The sequence below is a fragment of the Podarcis gaigeae genome (genome assembly GCF_964106915.1).
Source record: "Podarcis gaigeae genome assembly, chromosome: 9".
In the NCBI taxonomy this organism is placed as follows: Eukaryota; Metazoa; Chordata; class Lepidosauria; order Squamata; family Lacertidae; genus Podarcis; species Podarcis gaigeae.
Genome location: NC_139685.1, coordinates 28492515 through 28520507, shown reverse-complemented (window position 1 = coordinate 28520507; position 27993 = coordinate 28492515). Strand labels below are relative to the sequence as shown.

Below are 27993 nucleotides of genomic sequence, written 5' to 3'. Positions count from 1 at the left end.
CTTTCTTGGAAAAACATGTAGAATAGAAACTTGTAAAAATAAATAAAAAAATATTATTCTCAGTTTTGTCTACCCACAGACAAAATTCAACCTCTCAGAGTGTCAACCCACCCCCTTGGAAACATACACAATGTTCTTACCATTTATGCTACTGGGTGGTAGGCAAGTTTGAAACACAAATGCTCATTGCCATCCACTGTTCATTTGCTTCTCTTCAGATCCTGAGTCCGTATGTTAGGAGTTGGTGCTCTGTAAGTAAAATGGTGTTTCTGATGATCCAGGTGTTTCTTGAACCCTCCATTTTTGTTGAGGATCTCCAGAAGCAGTTCAAAAGGCACCTGTAATGACAAGGATGTACTTACTCCAAAATGCAAGACAACAATAGCAAAAAATAAAAATAAATTAAATCTGTTTCTTATGAAAAATAAGACATATTATATATAAGACTAGAAACAGAATTCAATTTGTACTCATAGTACAAATCAAGAATAATGTGGTTGAAAGTGGCAGCTTGTGGTTTTTCCTTTCAATAGCATTTCAACTCTGCGCCTGGCATTGGTCTTTCAACAAATACCTATGCAGAGGAATAGTTAATTATGCTGATATTCAAAATATCACACATATTTTAGAAAGAGAGAGAGAGAGAAACCCAGGTCCAATTCTACAAGCCCAGAAAATCAAGAGGCTTGTCTTTAATTTTAAAATCAGGATATTAATGTAGACTTGCATGTACTTAGAATCATAGAATTGGAGGGAACCACAGAGGTCATCTGGTTCAACCCCCTGCAATGCAGAAATCTTTTGCCCAATGTGAGACTCAGACCCTTGACCCTGAAATTAAGGATCTCATGCTCTATCGCCTGAGCTATCCATCATGGGCATCTTATTACATCTTTAAACAGTTCATTAGAATAAACTGAAAGCCAAGCTCCATAATCAACAGAATCACAGAGTGCAGCTCTTAAGACTATCCTTCTGTTGGAGATGGAAGATTGAAGACTCAAATGCCCTCCCATGTTAACGAAAAAGGAGATAAAGGTATATTAGATAGGAGAACATTCAATTATGCAATCTCCTTCCTGAAAAAATGTCCCATCCAGCAAAGTTGCTTTGCAGGGATAAAGAATCTGTGGTCCTCCTTGGACTCCCAACTTGCATCAGCCCCAACCAGCATGGCCAATGGTCATTGAAGGTGAGAGCTTTAATATATTTGGATATATTTGGAAGTTCCCAGAGTCCCCAGCCCTGCTGTATTACATGATCCCGCTGATCTTATAGTTTGGGTACACTTTGCCTGTTTCTGTTGTAAACAAAGGCCCAAAGGCAAGCCATGCAAACTGAGGGTAGGCCTTGAGAATTTCTTCCACTTTCCGGCATGAATTTCTCCCATTCCTCTGTCAGCCTTAACTACATTTAGCACTGCATCTAATGCTGCCCTTAGAAATCACAGCCAAGAAATCATAGCCAATCCTCAAAAGAAGAAGGAAGGAACCTTGATTTCAATTACCCATGGTTAGTAATGGTGCAGATACAATGCTAAACCAAGGTTAAGGTGGTTGAGGGAAGTGAAGATGGGGGGGGGAGACTTGCACAGAGAGGTTAATCAGCCATATACTTACAAGGGAACCTTAAAGTGATGCCCATTCAAAAGAACATGGAGTCATAGGCTACAAAGTTGGTCCAATTGACATTCCAAATGACAATAGTTAATGAGAAGGTTTAAAGCAATCAACATTGTGTAACTGGGCTGCTGTGTCTCAGTCAAAAGGTGCAAGGGAACTGGGAACTGAGAGTGGGACAAACCTATTTTGGGTTGCTTTGTGCTTCATATCAAGAGTGTGCAAAAAGAATGAGCTTGGTCCCTCCAAACTGGGGGGGGGGGGGAATCCAAGCAACCCTACATTAAATTAACATATTTCAAATAAATATATTTTCTTTTTTCTGATTGAGCCTGGAATAAACCTTTTTGCTGTATGTCAAAGCTTTTCTGTGAATGGGTTTAAAGCATGCGTTCTCTTTATGGAAGGATTCTAGTGTGACAAAAATTAATCTGGATATTATATAAAAAGAGGGATTTCCCCAATCTTGTGTGTACTGTGGATGAGTGTTTGTTTTTGTATTTAGCAACAGCAGATTACAGCAGCCCAGTGCCACCCCCAGCCTGTGCCAAATGGGAGCAACAGGAAAAAGACACAAGATATTGCAAAAGGGGGCGTTATGACTGAAAGCAGCAAGTCCATTCACTGTAATAAAATGCCAAACGACTGAACCCTGTTCACCCAAACGAGGGTATTTTGTTTGTGCAAGGTGTGCAGGTCTAGTCACTAATATTTCAAATATGTTTTTTTAAGAATAATGATAATAATAATTGAATAATGATTCTATAGAATGTGGTGTACATTTGCTCCATTCCTTTGTTCTTGAGGTTTTGCTTACTTTGCATGAATAACAATGAAGGCATAAGGATATTAATATTCAGAGGAGAATATGAACAGTGTTTAAGCATATCTGACATCATTCCTGTTTTCTGGAACCTGCAGTCCTATACAGACTTACCTGGGAGCAAAAGTCGCAGAACGGAGTGAGACTTACTTCCAAGTAGGCCTGCATAGGAGTGTACTGACAGACATCTAACATGCAGGTACATGGGATAATACTCCTTAATGGGCGTATAACACAAAACCCGCCAGGGTGAACACATCTTCACAGGCCATACTAGAGCCCACTTTCCCTCCACAGCCTGAAAGTGAGACTCCTCCCTCAATTCTGCAATTCCAGGCTGTTGGGAAAGACTTCTTAGCCCTCGACTGAGATAGCTCAGTCAGTAGAGCATGAGACACTTAATCTCAGGGTTGTGGGTTTGAGCCCCATGTTGGGCTAAATATTCCTGTATTGCTGGGGGTATGGACTTAGATCAGGCTTCCTCAGACTTGGTTGTCCATTTGTTTTGAGACTACAATTCCCATCATACCTGACCACTGGTCCTGCTAGCTAGGGATCATGGGAGTTGTAGGCCAAAAACATCTGGAGGACCGAGTTTGAGGAAGCCTGACTTAGATGATCCTTGTGGTCCTTTCCAACCCTACAATTCTATGATTCAGGCCACCACACATTGTTGGGCCAGCTGTTAAGGTTGATGTGCCACAAGTTGTGCACACTTGTCCTAGCTCTTTTTCATTTGCTCTTTTCTTTTTCTCAACTCCAGGGATCTAATTTTAACCTATCAGCCTGATATCTGCATAGTAGTGAATTTCCATAATAGAGTGAATGCCAAATCAAAAGAAGCAAAGATGAAGCTAGCATGTGCTGAATTGTGGTTTCTTCCCTCCGACTGGCAGACAATCTGAAAGTCATTCCCATTGTCCCCTTTTCTGGCAGGGAAGAAAGGAGGGACTATCACATGCACAGGATTACGTCACTGCTAATTAGAAACATTGGAAGTTGCCTTATATCACTGGTCCATCTCACTCAGTATTGCCTGCACCACTGGTCTTCAGCCACCATAGAAATGTATGGTAAAAAATGTAGAATTTGGTTCCCCAAATGCATATTTGAGTTAAAGGTGGGTCCCAGGTCAGAAAGGCTTAAAGATACTGGATCTACACTGACTTGTAATAGCTCTCCAAGGTTTCAGGCAGGGCATATATTCCCCATAATAGAGTTACTAGGGATTGAACAAGAGACATTCTGCAAGCAAAGCAGAGTCTCTACTGAGCTACACAGACCACCCTATTGCTCTTTAACCACTCCTGTGACCTGGATCTGCCCAAGCAAACAGTTCCCAGATGCCTTCTGGGAGGAAGCAGCCATGTCTGGGTGTCACGTCTGTCCTGATTCTAAGGAAAAGCTCATGGAGCTGCAGAAAGGCCAATATGGTAGTCCAACACTCGCAGATCACTCCAATCTGAAGATGGTGGCCCATGTAGGACATAAGTACATTCTGCAGTGCGACCAATCCCTTTCATGGGGAGTAAAGCTGTATAATAAAAAGACTGGGCATCAACTAACTGTGAGAACTTCACACAGTACGTGTGTCAGGATACACCCAGAACTTTATACATGGAACTCCAAGAGTGGAATTTCTCTCTCTCTCTCTCTCTCACACACACACACACACACACACACGCACACACACTTGAAAAAAAATACTTTTTTCACTTTCTTATTACTGATTATAATTTCACATGGCTGGCCAGGCCTCAGATTGTTTCATGAGATAGCCAACCCTGGTTTGGGGTATGAAGTAACTGCAGGTTCTCTCTCTGGTGTTGGGCTAAGGAGTAGAGAAAAGATGGAAAGACACTTTCAAGAACACTAATATGGTTTTGCCCTTCCCTCCTTTCCTTCAACCAGCATTGCCCAAATGATTAACAGTAATTGTGAAACAAAAATTAGCCATTGAATTCAAAAGAAATGTTCCATTCTGGCATAACAGGAAAGTGTTGTGTTCTATGGGGTTATGCCATTTTGCAAATATGCGCGATAAAGAGACAACTAACCACAGATACCCATGGATCAATAATGGTAAATCAATTGAAGACCTCTAGGCTCAGTTTTGTTCACACATAAAAATCCTTATGCCTTCTATGTATCCTCTGCAAGTTGTAGAAAAGTTACAATCCAGCAGATATGGAGGGGGGAAATGAGTTCTTCAACCTGGTAAATCAGATCAAATTGGAAGCCCATGTACCCACAAAACCCTTCCTATCCCATACATGTAAACGGAGGCAGCAGATCTTGTGTGTGCGCATGCAAATCTGCTTGTCCCCATTTGAAATGAAGGGGGCAACCCATACATGCAAGACCTCATTGAACACATCGATAACAGGGTTCTGGTGTAAGCAACTACAGCATGGAGAGCACTTGCAAGCAAAAGGGACTGGACTTTTCTCCTGGGTTCTGTTAAATCCAAAAAGAGATCAGATGAAACTTATTGACAGTCAAGTACATTAAATAAAAGAGGATCCTACCAGTAGCATCATCAGCTCCTTTGTCTAGAAGAGCATCTACTGAAGCCATGCCTGTGACTATGAAGGAGCTCTTTGTATCAAGAGGCGCCTCGCTTGCTGGGACATAACTTCTTAGGAATACTGACTCCTCTGTTTTGAGCACATTTTGGCTCTTACTAATGTTCTGACTGCCGGGCAGGAGAGACCAATTCTTGTCAAGGTGTTTTTACGGCCTTTCTACTGTGCATAGTCCTGTCTGTCTCTCTGTTTTGTTAATCCAAAGTCAATAAAAGAAGTCCAGATATCCACTGTGACGTTTTCTTCAACCATTTTGCAATGAGATAGAAACAACAGAGACACAAAAGGATCCCCCACTGACCACTACCATCTCCACGTTGTCTTAATCTGTGTTTCCTTGGCAGAGGAGCAAAAGCAATCTTCACTGAGTTACATTTTCTTCAAGAGGCATCTTCTGTTCCTCCCTCACCTGATCCATGTGGGCCAGTCCAGCCAATGTCCAGTTTTTCACAATGGTAATGCCAGGTTAATATACAAAGCTCCATTTTGACTCTGCAAATAGTTGCATTTTCCTTGTTGTTAGCAAATAAAAATAAAAGGATAGATGTATGTTGTATATAATAAAATTATGATTATTCAAAGCATTAAGTAGCACCAACAGAACCAAATGAAAATCCTTGCTCATACACCCACAAAATGATAATATACTCTTCAGCTGGTGTGCAATTTCACTAACATTGGTAATCCTAACTTGCTTTGCTGTTAATAGTGTGTATTATCTTTTAATAGTGTGTAAAGTTGCACAGATATGCATGTGTGACTGAAGACTTCAAAATCACAGAATTTATAACAGTTACAGCCTAATACTATATTTCAGAATGTGACAGCAAATCTCCCACATGATAAGAATAGCTTGTTTATTTAACAAAATGTATATACCACTTGATTGTAACAAAAGCTCTAAGCCGTTTGGTGGATATTTGCTTTTAAATACTTCCCTCTTTTCAATAATCTACAAACCAAAAGTGTCTTAATAAAAGGGAACATCGTTATTATTTCAGAAAGCTTAATTAATTGAAAGTCTTTTAAATGTCATTTTACTGGAACTTACATAAAAAGTTAAAATTGCTATATTAGAGGAGAGGAAGACGGACCTGTTCTGCTTATTAAGTTAATTATGGTTGTCACTTTCCCAAGACCTACTAAACTGTGGTTGAAGATCCCAAGAATTTTGTATCTCACAGTTGTGTACTATTACACTTTTAGTAGTTTGCAATATTGCAAAAGAAAAGAAAAAAGAAACACGATGCTATTGAGCAAGTAGACAGGTGTGTGATTGTCATTGGTGAGAGCAACATGTCTCTTAAAATGGGGGAGCTGTTCCTTGAACAGTGGTAGCTTTTTCTAGGAAAGTCTGAAGTCCAACTGACCATCTCCCAGCCATGACACCCCACTCCTGACCCCACAGGTTCCAGCATTTAATTAGAACAAATATATATGGGTATATATATTTACTCGAGAGCACTCAAGTTTCCCTTGTAATCTCTGTGTCACACAAGGATTCTAGTTCACACACTAGGCAGAGTGGCCTTGCCCACTGGGTCAAAGGCAAAAGATTGATACGATCTGCTGGCTAAAAGCAGTTAACAGAGCAGCAGTCCATCACATTTCCCAGACAAGAGTTTCCCAAAGAGTACACATGCCTGTGTTAGATGTAGATATAAATCATCTTAATTTGAAAAGCATAATGTGTGAAGTGGCCCTGACTTGTAAATGAGGGAGAGAATACTATTGCACATTCTAGCCCTTGCAACTTTTGCAATTGCATTACAGGAAGCAGCAGGAATTAACCTCTTGGGTCAAACCACCCTGTGTCCAGGATTATGTTGCCACAACATAATCAAGACTATTTCAGTTCTAGGAAAGAACACCCAAGGAACCATGATACTTAAATACCATTCTATAAACTGAGCCATGCCATTGGTCCATCTAGCCCACTATGATCATCTACTGAATCACAATCAGGGGATAATTTGATAATTTGACTACAACTCATTTATGGCCCTCCCACTTAGGAGAAGCTTGATTTGGTGGGTTCTACAGAAAAACTCAACAAGACATTAGAAGCAGCAAATGATTCAAACCTGTGATCCATTTGTGTATGTGCCTATCGATTTCTTACAACAGTATTTCATATGTCATCTGCTTTAGAATAAAAGAACATTCATTTAGGAAGTAATTTGCAAGATATACATAAATTGTCATGCATAATGATCCCATAGGTTTAATGTTTCCCACATTCACATATGGTTTGCATGCCCTGAGAAGCTGCAGCCAACCATGGTTTCTCGATATGCATATACACACTTAGTGTGGAATGCACAGACTGCATTGTCCCACATAAGAATCCATACATGGTTCATGTGTTATTTGCAACATGGAAGTGTTTTCCATGTAGAAAATAATGTAATGTATGCAGCAACCCCAATGAAATCTAAAATTAATGTTCAAACGCTGAGAAAAGCAAACACTTTTGTTGTTCTTATTTCATATATGTAATACAATACAATGTTTATCATCCTTCATGTACATCAACTTCCAAGTGCAGAAATCCCTCTAACTTGAATGAACAGCTCCAGCAGATCTCAAAAGGACAACACTTTTAATGCTATGGGTTACTATATCCAAACTTAGTTATGATTAGAATAGACTCACAGAAATCTAAGCATGATCATGTCTGAATCCAACTTTATATATTCTCCTTTATTCAACCAACAAAATTCTGGCTATGTCATAATTAAAGAACATATATGTGCGGGGGGGGGGGTTATAAATAAAACCCTTTATTATTTTCACAGCAAAAAGTGCCCACAAACTCATTCAGTAACCATTTAAGTTAGAATTATTCTAGAAGACCAGAGAGTCCTGAAATTAGCCCTATGGCCATCACAAAAACTTCAGGCGAATAGGAGAGCTTTGCAAAGTTGTCCTCAGGATCTAATTATCTTGTCTTACCAGATTTCAAAAACAGCACAAACACTCCCAAACGAAGGTCTCCGGGTACTACCGTCCAACAAAATCCTGCCATTCCATTAAAGACTACAAACCAGTGCTTTGCAATATCGGAAAGGTGGGTGGAGAAATGTGGAAGCAAATTTTCTGCCCGGTCTGCTGACGCAAATCCCTGCACGTGTTTCGCCTCTCTGTGGGTTGTTTCCCCCCTCCCTCAATGAAAGTTTAAAAGCGGGCTTGAGTGCATAGATTTAGTATATGTGCACACCAGCTGGTCTGACATGATAAAGCAGAATGACTCTGAAGGAGAATTTCCCTGTCTGTCTAACCAATAATCCATAAACTAAGGCAGATTTGTTCAAGAGACCATCACTGATCTTCTCCTGCCCCCCCCCCTAAAATCTGTAGTTATCAGATGGTTTCAGTCGTTAAAAGGAGTAAATAACAAGTGGATAGAGGGTAAAATGAGCTTATCGCCACTGAGTTTACCTCAGCACTAGCTTTACGTTCCTCGAGTTTGCAGAATTATCTCACAACCATCACGCCTTCATTCTGCACAAATACGTTCAATACAGATCTATTAAAAAGCATCTACCAAAGAAAAACAATAACGTAGACTCCACCACTCCGGACAACATAAGTATTCCCCCCACCCCACCTCTGGCATCGTTGGGGGAAAAACAATTCTTGTCTTGCTCTATGCTAGATCATATATTGAGCCGGAACTTTAAATAGCAGCTGAGGTTGTGGTGTGTTATTTTTTGTGTGGCTGTCACTAAAAATACACGCTGCCTCTTGATCACTGATCTGAGGTGAAACCATCACATGCACCGCTTTCGGCATCTGTCACAAGCTGGAATCGTTGCCTTGCAGTGAACCGGGGAGCAGCGGGGGTCACTCTTTAAGGAATGCAAAGCCGCGTCAAAGTTCTAAGGCGCATCGCCGAGGAAAGGAGGAGCCGGGAGGATGGGCAAAAGAGGAAAGGCAATATCGTCCCCCCCCCCCCCCAACATTCGCGCGCCCATTCTGATATAATCTCCCGGCAAGGATAGCTTCGCGCTCTCGCTCGCTCTCTGCCTTTGCCCGACAGCGCTGCTTTCCCAGAATGCCCCTCGCCGCCTGCCCCGCACTATTCGATTGAGCCTGGCAAGCAAAGCGCACGCACGGCTCCTCCTGGCGCGCCGGAGAAACTCGCCGTTCCAATCACAGCAAACGAAGGAAGGGGGGGTCGTGCATCAACGCCCCCCCAAAGCATACACCAAGATAGGAGGGCTTTGCCATTCTTGCCATTCTTGCCCGCTTTGCCCCCTCCCCTTTCCGCTCCAGCACAGCCCCCTCCCCAACTGCTGCTCCTAGGCACGTCCGAGGCGATTCTCCTGGTCTTCCATCCCTCTTTTTTCCTGGCTTCTGTCCTCCTCCTCCTCCTGGCCACCCCGCCTTCGCCTCCCGATTCTCACCCGCGTTCCTCAGCTTCTTGTTCCTGTACACGGACAGGATCACCAGCAAGTTGCCCAGGATATCTACCACGATGGTGAAGATGAGGATGGCGGCCAAGGTGGAAGCCACCCAGGGGGGCCTGTCCAAGGTGAGCCCGTCCCGCGGCGGGGAAGAGCCGTTCAGCGCGCTCCCATTGCCTCGCATGCTGCCTGGAGGGAGCCGCGCACGTCCCGGGGCTGCGAAGTTTGGGGAGGGAAGGTGTGATGCGGGGCAGGACGGGGCGCCCGCCGCCAGCTGGCAGGGAGCGTCACCTTGGCTGTGCCCTAGCCGGCATGAGAGAGGGGCTGCTTGGAGGGGGGGCACAGGGGAGGCAGCAGGATGCTAAAGCGCCTCCTTCCCCCCCTCGGGCTCCGCCGCGATGCCAAGCGGCCAGCCCGTCGCTGCTGCCGTCGATCCTCTCCTCTCCCGAGCTCCTGCCATCGCCTCTTTGCCCGGACGGGGAAGTTTCGCCCAAGTGTGCATGTGCCACGGCGAGTTACTTTTATAGCATCCCCCGCTTCCTCCTCCTCCACCACCTCCTCCTCCTTTACTCTCCGCGCGGATCGCCCGCCCCGTCGCCGCTGCTGCAGCTGCAGCCGCCATCCACATAGCCAGCCCCCCTCCCCAAACAGCGGCAGCCCCCCCCCCTCCGCGCCGCCACCACTGTTGCCTCCAGGTGACATCTAGCGTTGGCGCCTGGCCTCCCCCTCCCCGGACACGTGCGCTGCGAGGGGATTCCAGCTGCCGCCGAAGCGGGCGACGTAGCCACAGCTCCTCCAGCAGGCGCTCGCCGGAACTGGCGCCTCCATTCATGGCAGAGTTGTAAAGCTGGAACGTTGGGGAGGAGGGAGGGTGAGCGCGCGCGCGCGCCTCCAGCGCAGCCCCATTCATTCTTTCCCCGCTTTCCCCATTCATTCATGCATTCGCGCGTCCGCTCATTCATTTTTCGCTCATTCAGAAAACCAGCCAGGTTCATTCACGGATTGGAGGCTGCAGGTCGCTGAGGGACCGTTGCCACCTGAAGATGTGACGGTGCTTTATAGCATTTTAAACGACTTTTTGTGCACGGGACTGGGAAGGGTGGCGTCAAGAAGACGAAGAAAGGAAGAAGTTTGCCTGGCTGCTTTTTTTTTTTTTGCTTTTTTGTTTTTTTTAAAAAAAATAATAATACTTTGGATAAATATCACTTTAATTAAACACTTTCCGGATGGGATCTCGATGGCTGGAAGCTTTACAGAAGGAAGTACGGGCTGCCTGGAAGCGAGGAGAGCGGCAGTCAGTTCTGATCAGGCTGTGCTATTAAAAGCTCCTCGTACAGTTATTTGCTCAGCATGGGGGGTGGGAAGGAGGTACCTCGGGACCCGAATCCCCCAGAGCAGCACGTGCATTCGCCTCACAGAGGAGGGGAGGAGGAAAACAGCAGGGGGAGGACAAGAAAAGACTGCCTCGTTCTACATCTCCCCCTCCCCTTTGGACTCGACAATATATGAGAAAGGCGGACTTTTTCTCTCTCCTCCTTTTGGAAAGCAACCTCAACTACTTCCCAAAGTCGGAGATAATATTGGGGGCATTTCCTCTCTAATATCAGTTCCCCCCAGATTTCCGAAGGAAAATAGGATTCCATTGCTGAAACTTAGAAAAGAGGCTACCCCTCCCGCTTTCTGACCACCACCCAGAATAGCAACGGGACAGAGCGGGTGAGGGGTGTAATGTAAAATAGGGGTTCTTACATAGTAGAAAAGATGGGCGCACTTCGTGTATTGCTAAGTGGGAAGTATAAAAAAGACTGGTTGACATTAAAACGTCGTGGAAATACGGTTTTTCCCCCTACTCAAGGAGAATGCCAGCTGTGTTTGCCAGAGGTGTGTGTTGTTAAATACTGCAGTAATTCATATTCTCCCCCTCCTCACGTTATTCATACAGCCCTAACATCTGATAGCCAATAAGCAAGGAGTCAATTCTCTTTTCTCTCCTGTTTCAAGTCTGTTTGAGAAAACGAAGAGGAAAGTCTTATGCAGAGCACGGCATACAGTGTTTAACAGAGCACTGTTTTAAATAGCAACATTTTAGCCAATTAAGGACACCCTTGCCATCTCTTAAATGGCATAAAATCTTCTGGGCTGAACACTGTGATCCGTACCGTTTTGTTATTACAATGGCATTTTGAAACCTATTATGAACAGTAAAGGAAGAATAAAGAAGGGGAATCAGATAATTATGAACCAGAGAGCTGCTTAACAAGCTGAATAACAATAAAAAAAATGTCGGGAGTGATTGGCATTAAAATAAGCAGGATCTAAGAAGATGCAGTAGCATTCTATTTGCCATAGTGTTGGCACACCACTCGTTCAAAAAAGAAGCAGCAGCTATGCTAAAAATAGCAGCCAGTGCTCTAACATGTGCCCTATGCTAGAAGGAAAGTTTTCCATTATTTGTATTCATCACATAGTCATAGGAGTGCATGATGAGAAGGAAACTGAAGGGCTTCTAAGTATATCACTGCACTGAGACGGAATTACCCATCCTCAGACAGTCTAGCGCTGGGAGAAAACAAAGCTATTTTAAACCAACCTTTGGAAAATTAAAACAGAGAAAGAACCTAGCAGCTTTCCTAAGTGCCACATTGATTCAGGCTTGATTTCAAATACTATTCTTCTGGATTGATTTATCTAAGTGGTTTCACCAGAAAGCTTCCTCAAAATTGTGATATTCTCGAGAATCACAGCTTTCTGTTTCTTTAAAAAAAGAAAGCATCTAGTCCTTATGATGGTAAAAGCGCAAGCATGTATCTCTCATCTAAGCATTTCTCCAGCAGAAACTCAGGAAGAGCATGAAGAGTCACACTACAGCTGCTTTAAATGATGCTTCAAATAGGAATAAGATGGTTAGAGTGTGGTTAACACCAAGGTTGAAGGTTCAAGCCCCTTATGGGACAACTGCATATTCCTTCACTGTAGGGGGCTGGACTAGATGATCCTTAAGGTCCTTTCCAAATCTGTGATTCCATGAGCAAAACAATATACAGTGGTACCTTGGGTTACAGATGCTTCAGGGTACAGACGCTTCAGGTTACAGACTCCGCTAACCCAGAAATAGTACCTCGGGTTAAGCACATTGCTTCAGAATGAGAACAGAAATCGTGTGGTGGCAGAGGGAAGCCCCATTAGCTCAAGTGGTACCTCAGGTTAAGAACAGTTTCAGGTTAAGAATGGACCTCCAGAACGAATTAAGTTCTTAACCCGAGGTACCACTGTTGCTGGTTTTGGTCAGTCTGAAAGATGTCACAGGGGATTTTGAGTTTCACAGAAATCTTTCTCATGCTGGATGTTCCAGAAAAGTAACCTAATGAATTTCTGTAGGGAACTCAGGGGCTATCATCCATAAATAAGGGATTGGCTGCTGGGTAACAGGGACAAGGAAATTATAAGGGTCATTAAAAAGGATGGCATCCTTTATGGCAGGAATGGGGGGGGGGGCTTTTTCAGCCCAAAGATCACATTCAGCCCACCACTACAGTGGTACCTCAGGTTAAGTACTTAATTCGTTCCGGAGGTCCGTTCTTAACCTGAAACTGTTCTTAACCTGAAGCACCACTTTAGCTAATGGGGCCTCCTGCTGCTGCCGCGCCGCCGGAGCACGATTTCTGTTCTCATCCTGAAGCAAAGTTCTTAACCTGAAGTACTATTTCTGGGTTAGCGGAGTCTGTAACCTGAAGCGTATATAACCTGAAGCGTATATAACCCGAGGTACCACTGTACTTTCTTTGTGAGTGTCTCCCATGCACCCAACTGTGGCTTCCTGTCTGATGAAAACATAACAAAATAGACACATGTCAGCTACAACCCTTGACAATCTCTGTGCCGCTTGTCAGCCATTTCCTACCAGGAGGTGTTCCCCATTGAAAATTTCTCTCTCTTTGAATTATTCCTCTCCAGGTGCCAATTTTCACCCTCTGCGGGAACCCACCAAGAACTTGTGATAGCTCTCGACCACGAACCACTATGCACACAAATATGGAACAAAGAAGACATGAAATTAAACTAAGATATCTGAAGTGAACATCTGGAGCCACATGCTTTGTAGATCAAACCCTACTACCCGCAAGGGAAAGGATTTTCAATAGAAATGCTGGGGAAAGATCCTTCCTGGGATCTTGGAAAGCTGAGGCCAGTTAGAATGGACAAGACTCTAATTTAGGGGTGGATTATCCATTTATCATAAGGCAGCTTCAGTCATTCATATCTTCAAGCTACCCATGCTTGCTGTGTACTGCAGAGGAAGATGAAAAGCTTGCACAGTTTCTTAAGAAAAATGTTCTTACTTTCCATGAATTTGCAGTCAAGACCCATTAATAAAATGTACAGTGTTGAAGGAGGCGGGGCTGTGCTTTGCATTTTAGCACAGCTTCAGCAAAGATTTAGAGCAGTGCTCCTTCCATTTGTTTGTATTGTGTTTGAGAGCCAGTGTGGTGTAGTGGTTAAGAGTGGTAGACTCATAATCTGGTGACCCAAGTTCGTGTCTCCGCTCCTCCACATGCAACTGCTGGGTGACCTTGGGCTAGTCGCACTTCTTTGAAGTCTCTCAGCCCCACTCACCTCACAGAGTGTTTGTTGTGGGGGAGGAAGGGAAGGAGAATGTTAGCCGCTTTGAGACTCCTTTGGGTAGTAATAAAGCGGGATATCAAATCCAAACTCTTCTTCTTCTTTGCTCTTTGCAGTTCTCCGCATGGTCTTGCTTCACAGCCAGGGTGGTATCCTGCAGGCCAAATCCAGCCTGACAGACTGCCGGTTGTGGCCTGCGAACACCCACAGCACTATCTCCTGATCTGATATAGTGATAAAGCTCTGTGTTCCATAGAGTGTGATCTCTAAAGGGCAGCCAGAGGGATCAGGTAAAACACACATCTTCTTTTTTTAGAGAGGATCTGCTCTCAATACACCACAGCACTGAGATGGAGATAAAAAGCAGCATCTTCTCTCACCTTCCCTCCAATGAATGAATGGTTGTTTTTTTAAAAAAAGAACAGGCAGAGGGCTTATCTCTGGTGTCAGCACTGTGGTGCTTAGCAGTGAGAATGGACATGAGAGATCTTTCTGACTACTCTTCAGATATCCTTTCTAAAGAGCAGCTAAATGGGTCTTTTATGTCCTGATGGGAGTTATCTCAGTGCTGTGGCACTCAGTGCTGAGATAAAAGATCCCTCTGGCTGCTGTCTGAAATACAGGTAGAAGGATATTTTATGTCTGATCTTAGCACTAAGCATCACAGCGCTGAGATAAGAGAGATAAAGAGCAGGGGTGGGCTTTAAGAGTATAAGGCAGCATTCCCCCCCCCATCTCACATCAGCACTGAAGTGGGGTGGATGGAGTGGAAACCACATTTTTAACTTTGCACAAATCCTGTGGAAAATACAAGAGCGATGTTTCCAGCTAACCCGACCCATGTAATGGGGTGGAGAGAGCTGGAAATGCTGGTTTTGTGTGTCTGGGTATGACAGTGTATGAGTGTTTAGCAGTATTATGAGACTGCTTGTGTAATAGGTGGGTGTGCTGCATATGTCTGGGTACAGATATGTGTGATGAATGTGCATCTATAGTGAGAATATCTTGTGTGTCTGTGCACATATGTTGGCCACGCCCTTCATTGGTATGTGACAGCTGAAGAGCTGCCTGACTATCAACGCAGCCCTTGGCCCATAAAAGACATTTTTCCCCTGTGTGACAGGAATAAATTTGCAATAATTTTGAATAAGTACAGATTGGATCATTGTCCCAGCAGGGTTTCTTTAACATTTGTGGTCCAAGCAAGTGTACTACTGAAGAGACAAGATGCTCTTCATTTGACATTAAACTGGAAATGGTGCTGCCTCTTCAGCATGTGATGGAAATGTCAATGAAAGCTCTGATTCTTCAGCACTTTCCTTCATTATTATAATGATGATCCATGGAACTCCTGGAAAGTCTCTAGACTACAGCTTAAAAGCCACTTATAGACTAATCATGTCTTACAGAGCACTAGACATTTACCAATAGTAAAATACGGTAGATGTAATTTGGGGCATCTGTAATTGGGTCACCTAACTCTCCCCTCCCCATTTTAAAGCAGTCACAGACTTTGAGTGGAGTAGCAGTGCCCAAAGAGAGCATTTCCAGAAGAGTGCTATAGGAGTGCAAGGGAAAGATTAAATATGTTCTTCTGCAGTGCCACTGTTCCAGTAAAAAAAAATGCAGTCTGGTCCAGTTGCTTACCAGTGAGATTGAAAAGGTCACCAAAGTGTGTGGTACCTCACTCTTGTTTCTTAGTGGCTCTCTCTTGGCTCCAATCCTGTTGGCACTCAGCCACTCAGGTTGATGTGAGAAAAACTATGTGTCGCTTTCAGAAAGACATGGGGAAATGCCTACCTGTGGGAGAGGACATTACTGGAGAAGAAGGAAAACTTCATCCAGTTCTCAGATTTTCAAGTGGATGGAAGCACAGTCCTCCTTAGCCAGTGTCCCCCTGCAAGGAAAGAACAGTTGTAGATGGGATAAAAGAATCCTAGTGGGTCCTTTTCTGTTCTGTCTTCCGCCACCACCTGTTGCATGCAGGCTAAGAAATGGCAGAGTGGATTGTCACAGTCAGCAGAATCTGGCTTGTGTCCCATTATCTGTTCTCCCCAAGTAAGGGCAAATGTTGGAAGTCAGAACTGGGCTAGAATCCATCATTTTATCATATGCTATTGATATGACATAGGAAGCTGCCCCTCCTGAGTCACACCATTGGTCCATTAGTATTGCCTTCAATGACTGGAAGTTGCTCTCCAGAGTTTCTCACAGGGAGACTCAGCCCTACCGGAAGGTTCCAGCAGTGCTTTTCCTCCTAGAAAAATAGGTGCTGGTACTCACCATGTTATACTAAGTGCCACACTTTTTAATGAAAAAAAGAGGTGCCAGTACTGTGTACCCTTGAGTACCCCCTGAAAAAAACATTGCGTACCAGGGAATGAACCTGGGATCTTCTTTTAGGCACAAGCTACAGCCCTCTCACTACCTTTGTACCAAAACAACATGCTTCAAAAAGATTATTAAATAACTTGGCAGTGCCAGTGACATTTTACAATTGGCTAGTAACATCTTGTTCACTAACACAATCTTGATTCTCATGAGGAAAACCCTCAACTCTCATTTCTCTTGATGCACAAGAAGTCCTAAGGCTATTGCTGCCTCAACTCCTTGCTCTCAACCCTGGCTAACTATCAGTGCTCATTAGTCATTGCTTTGCCCTTGTTGTGTTCACCTGATACTGCAGCATTGCTTGTGTGCTGTTATCTCTGCATGGCTGATCTTGTTTGGTCATGTAAACCACAAAGCAAGCAACTTAATGAAGATGTTAGCAGATAGAAGGGTGGAGACACACACACAAAAAAAAACTTCATGAGCTATGCACAACTTATGTTACCTTTTTAACAAAGAGTGTGCAAATCCATGTGACAAAATGTGAATGGGTAGCATATGCACACTTGCCTTCAGTATCAACATTGCCTTCTGTTCTATCTATCTATCTGCTATTAAGTGCATCACATCGAGACACAGTGCTTGCAGAGGGGGGGGGACCATCTGTGGCAGCACAGCAACTATAGAATAGATTGGAGTTCTTAAATCTTTGGGATTCAGGTGGTTGTAATGCTGACAAGATGCTGAGAACCAGAGGCAATGTTGTTCAATCAGATCATCTAGAACTCCCAGAATGAAAACCACAAAGCCAACACAGCTTTAAAAATGATAAGCAGCTGATCGGATATGTGATTCCTCATTAATGACAGTGACATGCTAAGAGGACTGAGAAGAAGAGGAGCTCTCGGGTGCTTAATGGTTGCATAATAAACAAGAACATACAGTTTGAATTTACATTGAAAGAGACCCCTTGTGGGCACCCATCCACTGGAATAAGCTATTCCTGTTGCTCCATTCTTCTTACACCTTCACAGCTCCAAAAACATCTATAACACTTGTCAGAATCTGAAAAGACATCAACCCAGTTGCGGATTTTCAGAGCCAATCCACTGGAGATTTTCCATGTCACTTCCCACTGTGGGATTCCTTTTTTTCTCAATGTCCCATAGCACCACCTGCAGTTGTCATGAGGGCTACCCCAAAGTACATTCACAATGTTATACTGACACCTGCAGTCATAACAGATTCTAGAAAATAATAAAAAAAATAGGTTTTCCATCTGGTTAGACTGGAAAAAAATCCCTTACTTCAAGTGATCTGGGATGGGAAACATGTGACTGCCCAGATGTTGCTGGACTAAAGCATCTCCCAGACCATTCCATTAGCCATGCTTTTCCCCAGAATGCCTCTGGGCTGTGGGTGAAGAGGGTGGGTGGGTAGCGCCCCAGCCAGGGCATCACTTTGCCTTGTAAAAAAAAGGGGGGGTGAAAGATAAAATGGACCTCATCCTGCCTGTTGAGCTGCTGGGAGGGGAGGAGGGAGGGGAGGGGAGGAGGGAGGGGAGGGGAGAGCAGAGTGACCAGGTCATGGCAGGAAAGAGAAAGTGGAGAGGCCAGGGCACTGTGCAGGTGGAGAGAGGCATGTGTGCAATGGTGGCCACCCCATTCACAAAATGCTATCAGGATGAGGTCATGTCCTTTTGATCCTGCTGTAGTGTCTTCTCTCTTTTTTCAATGAGCCTGTGCTGCCTCGTGCTCAAACATCAGGCAAAACCAAGCCACAGCTGAGCTCAAGACAGATCAGCTACATGCAGTCAGTTGCAACAGCTCCAAAATGCTGTCAGGAGGGTTGTGTGTGTCCCTGCGTGTGTCAAGGACTAGGAGACAAAGCAGGCTATTCAGATTCTGGAAGAGGTGGCCCCTCCCCCCTCCTCTTATTACACTGCAACTTATTTTCTCTTTTTGTTTAGTTTCTAATGTTTTGCTGGCAGCTCCTAACCGCCATTCAAGTAGTTTGCTTAAGGTCATACATGCAACATCCTCCTCCTTTGCTTAGAATAAATCAGAGGATCCTTCATGTTGTCACATCATGCTCTGAGTGTAAGCAACCTGACTGCTAGGTAACCACAGCCAGTCTGCACAGATCTGCTCTGAATGATGCTTCTCGCCCAAGTGGCCAGTGACTCTCTCTCTCTCTAGTCATCCTGAGTCGTAAGATTTCCCCTTTAAGATGTTAACTGCTGCTTCACATTCAGTTTGCCTGAGCCTTCTGAAAGCAAATGAAAGCAACCACAAAAGTGGTCTCTCCAACTCTTATCGGGCCAGGTGGTGTACAATTGTGAACAATCCCCCAACTTTTATCCTAGGAGAACAGAAAATCTGTGGGAACAGATGGTGTCTAGGATATCCAAGTAGGTCACTCTCTGCTGAGTTAATGTTCATGCTAACACAGTACTTTCCCCACAAGCATTCGCTCTGCTCTGTTTTCTCTCAACTGTTTGTGGCGTTTTTGATAACTTTTGGTCTAATGGAGTAGCTCAATGCATTTGATTAGATTTTTCTAATTACTTTTCAGCTGAAGCTCATAGAGATGCTTTAAAAAAAATCAGGTTTAAATGCTCTTTGGGATATTATGCCGGCTGGCTTCTCCTCCGTCTGGTGCTTCTGTATTTACTGTTCCTTCTGTCTGGGGGTCTTTCTTCCTACCCAAAAGTGCACCTTTTGTCATTAACAATCACATTGTGCAGTAAGTTTGCAAGTTGGCGTTTTGCAAGAAACACATTCTACCTTTGCTTCCCTATAAGTTTATGTAGGAGAAGATTATTTAGAGTGTTTTGCTTTTATTTATTTGCTGTGCAACCTGTGTGAATTCTCAATTGGACTCTGGGGTTTGACTGCTTACTTTAATCACCCAAGAAAACTCAATACTAGATCACTTGGCTATTCCGGATACAGGCTTCCTATTCAGATAATGGAGGAAGTCTAAGTTATTTTGCACACTTCTGTGGCTGAATATTAAACATGAGGCAAGGGCGCCAGACTGCTCAATAGTGAAGTGCTTCTATTCCTATGGCTCAGCTATTTCCCTGTGATGAGGGAGCCCTCATGGCAGCCTCTCTTTTTTACCCATTGTCCTAGTGGCAACTACTGAGCATCTCACATTTGTGACAATGCTTTCTGGTTAATGCTTTCAGCGTTACCCTGCACACTTTATGTGCATGAGCATTCCAGAGCTTGGCCTTCCCATTTAGCAGTTTGAGGCCACCTCTGCCATTTCTCATGCTTGAAAAGCATACCTCTGGGATGGGCAGAGGTGGCAGCCGGCATTCCTCAGCAAAACTCACCATTCCTACCATGTTGATTTGGGGTTAGGGAGAACTAAAAGGTACCGTATTTTTCGCTCTATAAGATGCACCAGACGCACCAGACCACAAGACACACCTAGTTTTTGGAGGAGGAAAACAAACAAACAAAAAATATTCTGAATCTCAGAAGCCAGAACAGCAAGAGGGATCGCTGTGCAGTGGAAGCAGCAATCCCTCTTGCTGTTTTGGCTTCTGTGATAGCTGCGCAGCCTGCATTCACTCCATAAGGTGCACACACATTTCCCCTCACTTTTTAGGAGGGAAAAAGTGAGCAAAAAATACGGTATTTCCTTTTGTGCTCTGAAGCACTGGGATTGCAGTGTTCCAGCACAATCATTCCCTCTGATTACAAGCTTGCCCTCTCCTCTCGCTGGTGTTCCCTCTACCTTCCCCCACCCTGATATTTTCCTTCCATGGCAAGGTCAGAGAGAGGGAGATCAGTTTCACTTCTAGTAGACACTTGTCCATGGCACTTTTTTGGTGTCCGAGTCAAAGAGGTGCCAAGAGGCACTTTGGGGAAATCACCACTTCAGCTCTGGGTACCATGTACAGATTGTGCTTTACCTGCCAAAAACACATCATATGCCTACAGGACAGCAACAGTACTTCCCCTGGAGCTCTTAAGCCTTCATGTGGAAGAAGACAGTTTTCCAGACCATCTGATCCCAAGTCAATATGGCCAGCCCCATGCAGAGGGTACTGCAGTAGACCAGGTGAGCTGTAACTAGCCCGTGTCACCAGCACCAGAACAGATGGGTAGATAATACAGATGGGGAAAGAAAAGAAGTAAATGGGGAATTGATTTCTGTGTCAGAATGCAAACTGTGACTCTCAGGGACATCCCTGAGCTGGGACCAAAGCCTAGACATCATAGACAAGGGACAGGTTCTGCTTCCTTGTGGATGGTATGGTTAAGATCCTTGCTGTACACTTTGTCATTCAAGTACATGGTAGCCATTCACTGTCCTCCATTCAGCTACAGACAAAGCTTCCTCACCCCATTATCCTCACTTTAGGATCAGGGGCCATGTTTGCTGCCTGTTCTGTCCCCAGATGAATTTCCTCTTATTTGAGGTCATTTCACTGTCATTGACTCTTCATGGGAAAAGTAGCTGCAGACCCTACAGAAAGCAGCCTGGGTTCTGCTGGCAGGGAGCAAAAGGGAGCCAGGAGTCCCTGCAGTAGAATTGACCTCTCTTTGCCCTTTCTCCCATCTCCCATCATTTCTTCACGAATAGTGAAGGCTATTACTCTCATGGTTGTTTTAAATCATTGCTGTTTTTGGCTTTCTTGTAATGACAGCAGTACCTACCATATTCACTTGAGTCTAATGTTCCATCGAATCTAATGCACACCTTAATTTTTGCAACATAATTTGGCCAAAAATGGTGAGCATTAGATTTGAGTAAATACAGTAATTACACACACTCACATCCTAGTTCCAGCAGCTGGGAACGTACAGTTAGCAGCTGTGGAATACAGACAGTCTCAATATTTTGTCACATTTTAGTTGTCTCATCATTGCAGCCAGTCATTTAGAGTAGACCTTCTTTCACAGGGATCTTTGAAATGACAAGTCTTCTAATATCATGAGTAATCATAGTGTGATTTTGCAAAGGCTGACAATCTCTATTCAGCCTCCTTTTTAGCATTTTGCCTCTTTCCATTTCTATTATTGCTTGCAAACTGTGGCATGGTGTATTTAATTTTAAAATGCTAATAAAGAGCTATTTGACATTATCCAGGACCTTAGTAGAGCCCAGTGGTGTGATCAGGCTTCAATGGAAACAGACCTACTGGCAGGGATGCTTTCCTGGGTATGGTACTGTGTATTTGGACTGAAGCCTCTGCATGAACATGCATGTAAATCTGTTGGCAATAACTCATGGCACAGCAACTGGATACAAATGGGAAGATGCTTCCAGCAACTGTCATTCAGAGGCAGAACACAGCCAATTGTCATAAACTGGCAGGGCGACAGGAAGGAGTCCTGGCAATTGGTGCAATCCAGCCATGAATGGGGCACACCGGGGCAAGCTAGGGATGGGGACGGAAGTACTCAAAGGGTGATGGAGGATGGCAAGGGGATCAGTGCCAAGAAACCAGAGCAGCAGGACTCATCACCAGAGTCAGAGAGGCCTCTGTCTATGGGCTCTGAGGTATAGTGAGCAGCGGAAGGGGCGCTCCAGGAGGCTGAGACAGCCATGGGTCCACAGCTCTCTAGCTCTGAGAGGAGGGGTGTGATTCCTCAGCTGGAGAAGGCTGGGAACTGGTGAGGGGCACATGACTCATCAAGCCCAGATGCTGCAATCAGCATGCAAAGTATGAGACCTCTGGGTATAGGGCAGTATATAAATTCAATTAATAAATAATAAAAGTACAAAAGGGCAGCAGAGCTGAGGTTCTGTGCCTGCTCAACTGCTCATCTTGATGGACCTTGGGCTGGGATGCTACAGGACTTTGGACTTACCTCTGACCGTGTTTCTTACCTGTTGAACTTGGGACTTACTGACTTGCTGCCAGGTAGAGCAGGACACCTATTAGCTAATAGCTATTGATAACCTCTATGAATTCTCTTATCCTCTTTTGACGCCATCCAGCTTGGTGGCCATCATGACTTGTGGAGCGCATTCCACAACTTATGCGTTGCGTGACAAATTACCTTCTTTGGCCCTGAATCCGTGCCATCAGTATAACAATAGGAGAGAGCAAATAACATAAACCAGGCATATTCAAGGCTAGTTAAAGGTTAATCATGGCACCCTATGGAACTGCGGGCTTTTCGAAAGTCAACTGAAAATTGCTAGCAAATCTCCGTGACACAGAAGACTTTGAACTTTTGAGCCACTGAAGTTTCTTAGGAGATGCAAGGAGCCTTGAAATCCTATTAGGAATTGACTCAGCCCTTCATGGCAAAAAAGTACCTTTAAATGATTGAGATCAGTGCCAGTGAAGTCCCCCCGCTGGCATTGCCCTTGTCTCCGAGGTGTCACTGGGGCTGTGTATTTATGCACAGTGTGAACTGCTTCAATCGTTACCTACTGTGTAAATATCCCAATCAAATGTTTAGCTGAAAGACTGATAAAACTCCGGAGAGCTGAGAATTTCTCTCCGCTTGTCACTTCATTGCCAACAGGGAGGCATGCCGCCTCGCCTGTCCCGACAATCAATATGTGAAACATTCAGAAGATATTTCTTTAAATGTGCTAAACTGTGCAATAATTGGCCTGGAAAACAACAGCTGTGGCGCCATCGTTTTGCCCAAGAAACATTTGGCTGCCAGGATGAGGCACTCACAGCAGATTAGATTATTAGTTTGACTCGCTTGTCTGCTTCACCTGTGACTTTGTGAAAATGGATCATCTCTGTACATGCATATAGACAACTCTATCAGCATACATCTATGGAAAAAGATATACATTTACAGATATGGGTTGTCTATATGGGAGTATATGTATAAAGATAGAGTGAGCACAGATGTGCATCATACATTTAAAGCACATTCAATGGACATTTAAAGTTCATGGCTTCCCCCCAAAGAATGCTGGAAACTGTAGTTTCCCACCACAGCTGCAATTCACAGCATCCTTAACAAGCTGCAGTTCCCAGGATGCTTTGGGAGAAGCAGTCTGCTTTAATTGGACAACGAATTTGTTTTAAATATATGGTGTAAATTGGCCCACGTAAAGAGATAAAGGGCTTCTCCAGATGACTTTTTATGGAGCACCTATCCTGAGTTGCTCACACAAAGCTTATGCAGAGGTTAGACTATGGTCTTTATTGAGCATTTATTCTGGTGTGTTTGAAGGGCTGTTATGTGACATTGTGTATTCATCCTGAGCGGTGTACCTTCCCATTAATCATCTGTTCATTTGGACTTTTTGCGTGAAAAGCAAATTGTATTGGAGACATTTGGGTCTGAAGATTGTGGAATTATTGCCTAACAGAAAGCAGAATAATTTCTTTTATGTAAATGACAGACAGAAAATTGGAAGTCCTTTTAATTTTTTCTTCTCCACCCCTTTATTTTCTGTGTTTTCTTTTTCTTTCTCTGTTTTTGTTTTTATTTATATTAGTTTCTTTTATTGTATTATGAAAAAGCTTTAATAAAATAACAATTATTATTATTAATCAATATGCTAAGCCGTAGCAGACATCATTGGTGAGCATCCAGTAGGTAGGTAGCTGCCTGAGGGTACTAAATTGTCATTCCAAGCCTGTGTGAAGCTACAGGAGTCTCTTCTTAATCCTTTAACCATGGTTAGGAGATAGGGAACATTGAATCTCTTACATGTAGCTTACATCCAGCACCCAAACTCATCCCTTCTCCCAGTTTGCAGCACTGACTGACCAGCTGCAAAAGACAACCAGCTTCCTTCCTATCCTTTCAATAGTTGTGTGCTATTGGGCTTCTGGGTCATCTTACGCCAAGCACAAATGACTGTGATGTCAAAGGAAGCTCTGTGTGTTGCTTGCATGTGTCTGGACAAGATGACAAACGTGAGCCCTTTTTGTTCTGCAAGAAAATGGCCCTTTTATCTGTTCCAGTTCTCATCACTCCCACACGGCATAAGGAGAGGTGGAGGGTGAAAGTCATTTCCTGACACTTTTCCACCAGGTTGTTATCATATGTCTTGCAGAGTTTCTGTCACTTTGATGGGCTGTGTTAGGATAAGTGATATCAGGCCACTGATGCAGAGCAAAAAAGAGGCAGGTGGAACTTAGACAGTGGAAGAGGCCCTGCCGGGATGGAAGTTCCTACAAATTCTTCTTCTGCTGCAATACTGCTTCAATGTACCCCAAAGCACTTTTGTCCACACCATCAGATGAAAAAAAGATAGATTTGCTCAGTTCTTTTATTTGCTAAACCTGCAATGCTGCTGGAGAAAACAAGGCTAAGTCTCCATGAGTAACAAGAAAAAGTGATGTGTTTTTCAATGTAGTGAAAACTGAGGTCTTGGCATTTCCCATGTATTCTGATGCTGTGAAATCCCCCTTCCCAGTGATTTTTTTCTACAAAAAATTAAAATGTGTAGGGGTACAATACAGGGGTACAAAAATACAAAGAACATGCCTTACACTGGGAAAGGAAATGAAGCCACCATTGGAGGTGGTAACAAGGAAAGTGACCAATCACCATGCTAGATTCCAACTCCTACTTCACATATTAAACGCCCGCTTCCGTCTGAGACTCAGGAAACACTGTGACAGGAAATGAGGCTGCCATCGGGGGTACCAACGGAACTGACAATTCACCATGCTAGAGAAGAAACTAATTTAGAAAAAAAATTAGTTTCTTCTGTTAGAATCACAAAATATTTAGGGGTATGCATCCCCCCAGAAAAAAGCACCGTCCCTCCCAAAGGGTCTACTTCCCTCCCCACCAACCATTCTGATGCTTTTATATGGGCTTTAAATTCCTTTGTGTTGGAATTTTCTTTTCATTGCACAAGCTGGTCTGGAGTTTTAAAATAGCTGTTACTCTCTGTTTTATTATTACTGTCAGTCTGGATTGGGATGCTTTTATGCTGCTATCTTATTTGTGTTCCAATGCTATGATCCTTGGGAGGGTCATTGGCAGCATCAAATCTCTGTCTCCAAGGGCAGAAAGAGAGATCTACCCTTAGAGAGGGATGTTGGGCATCCACTCCCTATCTGTGAAAACATCTGCAGCCCTTGCCCTACCAAAGTTGGATTTCTGGTGTCAGCAGAACTCCAAAGGGATTCTGCCATGGCTGGAGTGGGGAAGATATGGATGCAAGGAAAGCAGAGCCCTTCAAACACGGGAGAATAATATGCTAATGGCAAGGGTGTGATGGACAGACCTTTGGTCATCCTCCTAGAGACCCACTAGCCAATCCTGGCAGGATGGAGTAATCAAGATGGCATAACAACCACCAATCAGGAGGGAGTGGAGCGTGAAAAGGTAGAATCTGACCATTTAATTGACAAATAGGGCCTGGCTAGGGAAGTAGCTGGATGATTAAGGGATTGTTAGGAAGGACAAACTGGTTTAATTTCCATAGGGAAATGAAGAAATCCCAGAAAGGGGCTAGAGACGTTTTACTGTCAGGGTAAACTTGATAGCCATTCTAGGAGAAATAGGATTTAATAAAAACAGTCTTCTAGAGGAAAGTTTTAAGTAGAGTTCTTAGCTGAATCTGTAATAGTGTTTACTAAAAATAAGTATTTTGCCTTTTCTAGTGTAACTATTAAGCTTTATCCCTCAAAGAGTGCTTGTTAATAAAATTACAGTTTTGTTTCCATCATGCCTCATCTTTAATTTATTCCCTTTTCAAGGAATAAGTGGCCACATGAATCCCACTACAATAGAAAGTGCCCTTGCTTCTGAATATAATTAACCATTTACATAAAATCCCTGAATTCACAGTTGTTTCTGACAGGCAGTGACAAGGTTTAAATCACCCAGAGCTGGTCATGCTACCTCGAAGTTTATCGCAGAGGGAAAATGTAAAATGGAAAAGAGGGGAGGAAAATAAACAGAAAAGGGCAGAGGAGTGCAAGAGTGTTGATTTACCTTAACTAGCACGTGTTAGATGAGATGAGTTCAACCATATTCAGTTCTCCCCACTGCTGCCTTCAGGATTGATGTTTTATGCTGCAATCCTAGCTCCTGGCTGACAGCAGCAGGGCTTGATGGAATGGTGTAGCTGGAACCAAATCTACAGCTCCACCAATCATGCCAGCAAAGAAAAAAATCTCTTTCACAATGCCAGCTCCCTGGCTGGTTCAGCAAAGATGCCATTACCCAACAAGTGATGGAACACTGCTAGCTCAGGAGTGGATGCAGTGCTGACTCAACCACACACCATCCCTGCTCCTGAAACATATTGGGTTTGGGGGGTGGGGGAAGAGGTACACTGGCTACTGCTGGATGCTGTCAGTGGTAGCTTCCAGCCACATAAGGACACTCTTCAGTATGTCTCTTCTGCCTGGCAGAGCCAGGCAAGGTTGGATGGAACAACCATCCAAGTAGGACTGGAACCACCACAAAGCAGTGCCACCCACCTCCAGCTGAGACAACCACTCCAGAAGGATACCAGGGTTGATGGTATTGAAAGTCATTGAGAGGTTGTGGAGAAATAACATCAACACATTTCCCCTGTCTCTCTCCTGACAGACCTCATCATACAGGGAGAACAAAGCAGTTTCTTTGTCAAAACTGACCCTAAACTCAGATTGAAGTGGATCTAGAAAATCAGTTTCCTCAAAGAGTGCCTGGATTGTGGAAGGAAGGGGATATTTTCCCCAACCTCTTCTCCAGTGATTTTCCTAAATCCACACCACTACCACCATTTAATATCATTTATACACTTTGCACCCTTAACTAACCCCAACCCCTGGTAACTGTAAACTAAAATCATGCTAAAAGATCAGATATACACAACAATTTTTCTACATGTATTTATTTCGTGATTATGTATTGTACAAGTTTATGGGAGTACTTGAAATAGGAGACTCTGGAAATGGGTGTGCACTTTGTTAACTTGTTACTGTCGCTTTAAATAATGAAAGCTTATTTCAGTACACCAAGACAACTATGAAGAAGCACTTAGATACATTATTAAAACTCTTTTGCCATATTGGTGTAGTAGTTACTGCACCCCAGTTACGCCTGGCTTTTTTCTGAGGCCTCTGTTTTGCCTCTACTCACCTTCTGAAGCACAGCTCTGATTTTGCTGCCCTGTTGTGTAATTTTCCTTTGGATCTCCTACCAGACACCAGAGCTTGGTATTCCAAACTGCCTCTCAATTTCTCTCTCTGTGATTCTTCCCCTCATCTCTTCATCCTAAGCCAAGTGATTCAGCTACCCCGGCAAGTCTTCAAACAACAGAGCAACTCTGGCTTCCTTCCAGGTTTTCTTCCTTCTTCCTCTGCTGCCTCCTTCTGGCCACTACAGACTAACCCAAATTGACTAGTACTCAGCTATATATACACTTCTCCTGACCCCCTCTAGTCCAGCCCCAGCCAATCAAATGGTATAACTGAAAATTCTAAACCTGTACCCACCAATCAGAATATGCACATATTCTATCCTTCATTTGCATACTGAGAGTTCTATCTCCAACCCCTCCTCATCTGTGTCAGTTAAAGTTCTCCAGTGACAGTTTTCAACTTTTACCTGACCAGATGGAAGACTTCTCCCATCAGTTACATTGCAGTGCACACTACAATACAAATGGCAGAATACATTGCACAATCCTCATTAAAGCACAAGCTG

At 43.8% G+C, this 27993-nt stretch overlaps 1 protein-coding gene across 4 annotated transcripts in view; it reads right to left on the bottom strand.

Moving 5' to 3' along the window:
- MTNR1A (melatonin receptor 1A) overlaps window positions 1-27788 on the bottom strand; it is an 84761-nt gene extending 56973 nt beyond the window's left edge. Inside the window, exons 1-3 of one of the 4 annotated variants that reach the window (XR_014568097.1) lie at window positions 27427-27744; window positions 26290-26434; window positions 23880-24764 (exon numbers count right to left, since the gene is read on the bottom strand). Coding sequence is in view for 2 of the 4 variants with exons in the window: in XM_083755938.1 (XP_083612064.1) it covers window positions 9437-9620 (184 nt within the window). In the remaining 2 variants the exon portion in view is untranslated. Of the gene's footprint in view, window positions 1-9436; window positions 10066-15856; window positions 15954-23879; window positions 24765-25508; window positions 26435-27426 lie in introns of those variants that run through there. The other 3 variants (XM_083755939.1, XR_014568096.1, XM_083755938.1) reach the window with 3 other exon arrangements.
- Between the last annotated feature and the right edge of the window lie 205 nt (window positions 27789-27993).